The sequence below is a fragment of the Muscardinus avellanarius genome (assembly GCF_963383645.1).
Source record: "Muscardinus avellanarius genome assembly, chromosome: 10".
Classification (NCBI taxonomy): Eukaryota; Metazoa; Chordata; class Mammalia; order Rodentia; family Gliridae; genus Muscardinus; species Muscardinus avellanarius.
This window is the reverse complement of record NC_137796.1, coordinates 56,435,431-56,442,444: the sequence shown is the minus strand read 5'-3', so window position 1 is coordinate 56,442,444 and position 7,014 is coordinate 56,435,431. Positions and strand designations below refer to the sequence as shown.

At 52.5% G+C, this 7,014-nt stretch overlaps 1 protein-coding gene across 1 annotated transcript; it reads right to left on the bottom strand.

The window, feature by feature from the left end:
* Positions 1-406: 406 nt before the first annotated feature.
* GPR4 (G protein-coupled receptor 4) lies at positions 407-1,569 on the bottom strand (the record flags this gene model as incomplete). Its single annotated transcript, XM_080702086.1, has 1 exon — positions 407-1,569. Exon 1 carries the CDS (start codon positions 1,496-1,498, stop codon positions 407-409), a length of 1,092 nt encoding a protein of 363 aa, XP_080558212.1. The 5' UTR covers positions 1,499-1,569.
* Between the last annotated feature and the right edge of the window lie 5,445 nt (positions 1,570-7,014).

The following is a 7,014-nucleotide window of genomic DNA, read 5'->3' as shown; positions in this document are numbered from 1 at the left end:
CTAACCCAGGGCTGGGAACAGTTAAGGACTTGTTGGGGGCCACAGTGAAGGAAGACGATGGTGACCAATGACACACCAACCTCACTTTTTCTGCTGTCATGTATTCTTATGAATATTAACACAGCCTCATTTACATAATTTTTTTTTTTTTTTGTACTGGGGATTGAACCCAGGGGCATTCTACCTTTGAGGTACCTCCCCAGCCCTATTTTTTAAATTTTTAATTTTGACACAGGGTCTCACTAAATTGCTGAGGGCTTCTTTAAGTTGTTGAGTCTGATCTCAAACCTGTGTGTGATCTTCCGGTGAAGTCCTGGGATTGCAGGGGCCCACGACCCTGCCGGGTCTTTTACGTGCAATTTGCATGGCCACACCCCGAGGGGGCGTGGCAGGAGACTCCAGGCGGTCACTGCGCCGGCAGCAGCACCTTCAGCTGCACCTGGTCCCCCTGCGAGGGCTGCGGAGCAGCGGCCGCCCAGCTGCCCGCCGCCTTGGCCCCGCTGCTCCTCTTGGACGTGAGCGGGGTCTCCAGGGTGAGCGAGGCGTTGGCCATCTCCTGGGGCTTGTCACTGGCCAGGAAGCGCATCAGGTTGTGCAGGGCCTTGGCCACGTCGCCGCGGGCGCCCTCGTTGACCAGGCAGTAGAGGATGGGGTCGGCCACACAGTTGAGGCTGGTGAAGGCCAGCGAGCTGTGGTAGGCGGAGAAGATGCGCTCCTCGAAGCCGCAGTCCCAGGGCCGGCCCAGGTAGACGGCGCTGCGGGACAGCAGGAGCACGTGGTAGGGCGCGAAGCAGACCAGCACGATGGCGATGAGGCTGAGCGCCAGCCGCTTGATCTTGGCCTTCTCCTGGCGCTCGGTGGACACGCTGCTCCGCACGGCGCGCAGGATGCCGCGGTAGGACAGGAGCATGAGCGCCCAGGGGAAGAGGAAGCCCACGAAGACGCGGTAGAGGTTCATCCAGGCCACCCAGCCCTCCATGGGGAACTTCTCGAAGCAGAAGGTGTGGTTGTAGCGGTCCCGGAAGAGCTCGTCGTGGAACAGAGGCGCCGAGTTGGCGCCCAGCTCGGTGGCCCAGACCACGGAGCTCACGGCCACGGCCGTCTTGACGCGGCGCAGGCGCGCGAAGCGCAGCGGGTGCGCCACGGCCAGGTAGCGGTCCACCGAGATGCAGCAGAGGAAGGCGATGCTGATGTAGATGTTGGTGTAGAAGATGAAGCCGAAGAGCTTGCAGGAGCGCGGGCCGTGGATCCAGTTGTCGTGGTGCAGGAAGTAGTCGACCCAGAGCGGCAGCGTGCAGATGTAGAGCAGGTCGGCGATGCTGAGGTTCATCAGGTACACGCCCAGCTCGTTGCGCTGGCGCACCTGGCGGTAGGCGGCCCACAGCGCCAGGCAGTTGGTGGGCAGCCCCACGCCGATGACGAAGATGTAGAGCGAGGGCGGGAAGAGGTGGTCCACGCGCGAGTCCACGTGGCAGCCCTCCCACGTGCGGTTGCCCATCGCGGGCGCGGGCTCCGAACCGCTTCCCCTGGCCCACGGGGGCTGCGGGGCCACGGGGGGCGGGAGGCCATCGGGCCCCCCGAGCCCCCTCCGTGGAGGCTCAGGGGTGCATAGCGGGGCAGCCCTCGAGGGAGAGAGGAGGGCCAGGTGAGCCGCGGGGAGCTCAGCGCTGGAGGGGAGGGGGCGGGGGAGGGACGGAGGGAGGACGGTGAGGGTGATCGAGGGCTATGGAGGGGGAGAGGGCGGAGGAGGGACGGAGGGAGGACGGTGAGGGCGATCAGGCCTACAGAGGGGGAGAGGGCGGAGGAGGGACGGAGGGAGGACGGTGAGGGCGATCAGGCCTACGGAGGGGGAGAGGGCGGAGGAGGGACGGAGGGAGGACGGTGAGGGCGATCAGGGCTACAGAGGGGGAGAGGGCGGAGAAGGGATACAGGGAGGACGGTGAGGGCGATCGAGGCCTACGGAGGGGGTGTTTGCAGAGCCGAGCAGCGCATAAATAAGGGGATGCGGGCTAGCAACAAAATCGGGGAGAAAAGGGTTTACAGAGGGGAAGGCATCGGTGGGGGGTGATCTTCACAGAGTGCCCGGAAGCTAAGAGTGCGGGTGTTGAGGTACCGGTGAGGAGTGTTCTAGAAGACACAGGAACTCTACAGATAGTACTGAGACAGGACAGTTTGGGAGTGTTGGTAAAATGAGGCTGTGTGGGCAGGAGCGCTGGCTTCTCCTAGGACCCCTGTAGGAAAGAAGGAACATATGTTTGGTTACAGAGGAGGTCCCAGGAGCGGGCTGCCCCTGCTGGGAGCAGAAATCAGAGGGGACGGCTGGATCAGAGGGGGCCATGGGGAGAAGGAGGCTACGGAGGGAGGCCAGGAAGGTGGCTGTGGCCTCTAGGCCACCTCACAGGGCTGACCTTGAGGGCTGGTGGGGGAAGAGGACAACAGTGAAGCCCTGTGGACATTCCTAGCCCGTCTCTCCCTCCCCCTCCCATCATTCCCACAAATGACCCAGGACAGACACCCTGAAATGTGTTCAGGAGCCCCATCCTAAGCAACAGGTCTTTGAGAACTTGGACTTGAGAAGTCAGATAACTTTATTTTCCCAGATAGATGTTAAAAAAAAAGAAAGACAAATTTACTCAGGTGCAATGGCGCATGTATCAAGTACTTGAGAGGAGGATCACAGTTCAAGGACAGCCTGGGCAATTCAGTGAGACTCTGTTCCTTTTCTTTTCTTTTTTTCCTTCCTTTTTTTGTGGTACTGAGGATGGAACCCAGGGGCATTCTACTGTTAAGTTGGGTCCTGCACTCATGTGACTTTGTGTCACATGACCTCTGCAGGGCAAGGGAGGGGCTGAAACCCCCGCGAGAATTGGGCATTCCCGCGAGTAAACCCCCATCTCGAGAGATGCATGCCTTTAAAAGGAGAGCCCGTCCTCTAGCTTCGGACAGGCGCATGGGCTCCACGGTGCCTCGCCCTGATCCCCGGGAGAGCCGTGCCATTAAAACTTTACATGCCATGTGTACCGGACCTCTCTCGTGTTTTTCACACTCCACCGTACGCACATTATTTTTCTTTTACTCGCATTTAATTTTTTATTTTACTTATCATCTACCTCCGAACTACATACCCAGCCCTACTTTTACTTTCTTTCTTTCTTTCTTTCTCTCTTTCTTTCTTTCTTTCTTTCTTTCTTTCTTTTTACAGTACTAGGGATGGAACCCAGGGGCATTCTACTTCCAAGCTACACCCCCAGCCCTATTTTTTATTCTTTAGTTTGAAACAGGGTCTCACTAAGTAGCTGAGGATGTCCACAAACCTGGATCCTCCTGTCTCAGCTTCCCAAATTCTAGGATTACAAGCGTGCACCCACCACGCCTGGCTTATTCTTTATTTTGAAACAGGGTCTCACTGAGTTGTGGAGGGCCTCACTAAGTAGCTGAGAGTGTCAATGAACCGTGATCCTCCTGTCTCAGCCTCCCAAATGCTGGGATTACAAGCGTGTACCACCACGCCCAGCTATTATGTTTTTGGAAACAGGGTCTCACTGAGTTGCAGAGGATCTCACTAAGTTACTGAGGCTGGCTGTGAACCTGCAATCCTCCTATCTCGGCCTCCCAAATACTGAGATTACAAGCTTGCACCAGCATGCCCGGCTTATGAGACCAGTTCAAAACAAAACAAAAATTTAAAAGGATGGAGGTATAGCTTGGAGGTAGAATGCCCCAAGGGTTCAATCCTCAATAATATTCTCCCCCAAAAAAAGATAAACTCAGAATTTAGAACTTCCTTCCCAGAGGCTGAGAAACTGGTACGAGCACTATATTGTGCTTCAGGGATCACTGGACTAGTCAAACATCACTTTATAAGAGCCCCAGAAAGGTTGGGCCACTCCCCTTAAGGATGCACAGCTAGGCAGCAATGGAACTGGGACTGGCAACAGCCCCTGCCCCACCCAAGGTGCAGCACTCTCATATTCACGTGCTGGGGATGGAACCCAGGGCATTCTACTTCTGAGCTACACCCCCAACCCTATTTTATTTTTATTTTGAAACAGGGTCTCACTGAGTTGCTGAAGGCCTCACTAAGTTCTTGAGGCTGTGATCCTCCTGTCTCACCCTCCCAAGTACTGGGATTAAAAACATGATCGCCACACATGGATATATATATATATATATATATATATATATATATATATATATTTTTTTTTTTTTTTTTTTTGGTGGTACTGGGGGTGGAACCCAGAGGCTTTCTACCTCCGGGCTATACTCCCAGACCTTTTTTAAAAATATTTTATTTGGAAACAGGGTCTCACTAAGTTGCTGAGAGCCTCACTAAGTAGCTGAGGCTGGCTTCGAACCCGTGCGATCCTCCTGTCTCAGCCTCCCAAGCGCGGGGATTACAAGCGTGCACCACCACGCCCAACTGCTAAAGTTTTTCTTTCTTTTTCTTTTTTTTTTTTTTTTTGGTGGTACTGGGGTTCCTGGAAGCCCTTCTACCTCCGGGCTACACTCCCAGACCTATTTTTTTACATTTTTATTTGGAAACAGGGTCTCCTAAGCCAGCGCGCGCAGCTGGCTTCGAACCTGCGTGATCCTCCTGTCTCTGCCTCCCAAGCGCGGGGATTACAAGCGTGCACCACCACGCCCGGCCATGGATATTTTTTTATTTTGAAACGGGGCCTCACTAAGTAGCTGAGGCTGGCTGCAAACCTGTGATCATCCTATCTCAGCCTCCCAAGTACTGGGATTACAAGCGTGTGCGCCACCACGCCCAGCTTGTTGTTTATTTTGAAACACAGTCTCACTAAATTTCTGAGGCTGGCCTCAAACCTGCCATCGCCCTATCTCAGCCTCTCAAACACTGGGATTACAGAGCGCACGCCTGCGCCCTGCTCGGGCAACACGTTCTTAACAGCAAGGATGACAATGATGGTAATAGCAGCTACAGTTTATTAAGCCCTATTACATAGCAGACCCAGTTCCAAGGCCTTTTATGGTTATTACTTCATTAAAATTTTGAAGAATCCCACGAGGAAAGTCCTTAATTCCTTATTTGACAAACTGAGGCACAGAGCCATGCTGAGACCTATCCAAGGTGCTGATGGCGGGAGGGCAGTTTCTGTTCTCCAACATTTTTCCAGCAAGTGCTTCAGTTTCCTGAATAACTGGACAGAAAAGGGCTCTGGGCTAACAGCAGGGCCTGGGAGCAGTAGCTGCAGAGAGTGGGGGAGGAGAGAGAGAAGGATCTGGTTAAGGGAGAGACGGGGGTCGGGGGCACGGGAAGCCCTGGGGTTGGCGACGCCGGCCCCTCTCCAGAAAGCGCCCCTCAGTGTCCCTCTACACCCCCCGTTATCTCAAATGAGAACCTTGGGCCGCTTGGTTCTGGTACCAGCAACCACAGGCTAGAGTATAACCATGGACCCTGAGCTCCATCAGCCCAGAGAAAAGGGCAGTGATGTCCTGAGTCACAGTCACCTTTGGAAGCCATTTCATCGAGGGGTCTGTGTCTGCACATTTAATTGTTTTGAATGTGAAAACCTGAAATAAAGATCTAGCCAGGCATGGTAGCACATGCCTGGAATCCCAGGGACTCTGGAGACTGAAACAGGAGGATCACAAGTTTGAGTCCAGCCCAAGCAACTTAACAAGACCCTATCTCAAAGTTCAAAAATAGTTCAAAAATAGCCAGGCATGGTAGCACATGCCTGGAATCCCAGGCACTCTGGAGACTGAAACAGGAGGATCACAAGTTTGAGTCCAGCCCAAGCAACTTAACAAGACCCTATCTCAAAGTTCAAAAATAGCCAGGCATGATGGTGCACACCTGTCATCCCAGTACTTAGCAAGGTGAGACCGGAGGATCTTAGGTTCATGATCAGTCTCATCAACTTGGGGAGACTGTCAGCAACCTAGCAAGACCCTGTTTCAAAACAACAACAACAAAAAAGAAAAAAACCATAAAAAGGGGGCTGAGGGTGTAGCTCAGAGGGTTCAATCCCCAGTGCTACAATAAAATAAAATATAAAATAAAATAGGGCTGAGGGTATATCTCGGAGGTAGAACACTCCTGCATTAAATCCCCAGTACACCCTCAGGAAAAAAAAAAAAAAAAAACAGCTGGGTATGGTCATGGTGCACATCTGTCATTCCACTACTTGGGAGGCTGAGACAGGTGGATCGAAGGATTAAAGCCAGCCTTGGCAACTTAGCAAGACCCAGAGCAACTTAGCGAAACCCTGTTTTTTAAATTTATTTATTTAGCCGGGCGTGGTGGCGCACGCTTGTAATCCCCGCGCTTGGGAGGCAGAGACAGGAGGATCACGCAGGTTCGAAGCCAGCCGCGCACGCTGGCTTATGAGACCCTGTTTCCAAATAAAAATGTAAAAATAGGTCTAGGAGTGTAGCCCGGAGGTAGAAGGGCTTCCAGGAACCCCAGTACCACAAAAATAAATAAATAAATAAATAAAATAAATTTATTTATTTATTTATTGGTGAACTGGAGATGGAACCCAGGGGCTTTTCTACCTCTGGGCTATACTCTCAGACTTATTTTATATTTTATTTGGAAACAAGGTCTCACTAAGTTGCTGAGAGCCTCACTAAGTAGTTGAGGCTGGCTTTGAACCTGTGCGATCCTCCTGTCTCAGCCTCCCAAGCGCGAGGATTACAAGCGTGCGCCACCACACCCGGCTTGAAACCGTGTTTTAGAATAAAAGGTAAAATAGGGCTGAGGGTGTAGCTCAGAAGTAGAATGCTCCTGGGTTCTATTCTCATTACCAAAATAAATAAATAAATAAATAAGTGCTTGGTGCATGCCTATACCCAGTACTTGAGAGGCTGAATTAGGATCATGTGTTTAAGGTCAGGGCAGTAACTTAGTGAGACTCTATTTCAAATCAGACTGGGGAATACCTCAGTGGTAGAGCACACCTGGGGTCAATCCCCAGTGCCAAAACAAAAAACAAACAATAAACAAAACAGAAAAGAAGAGCCGGGCGTGGTGGCGCACGCTTGCAA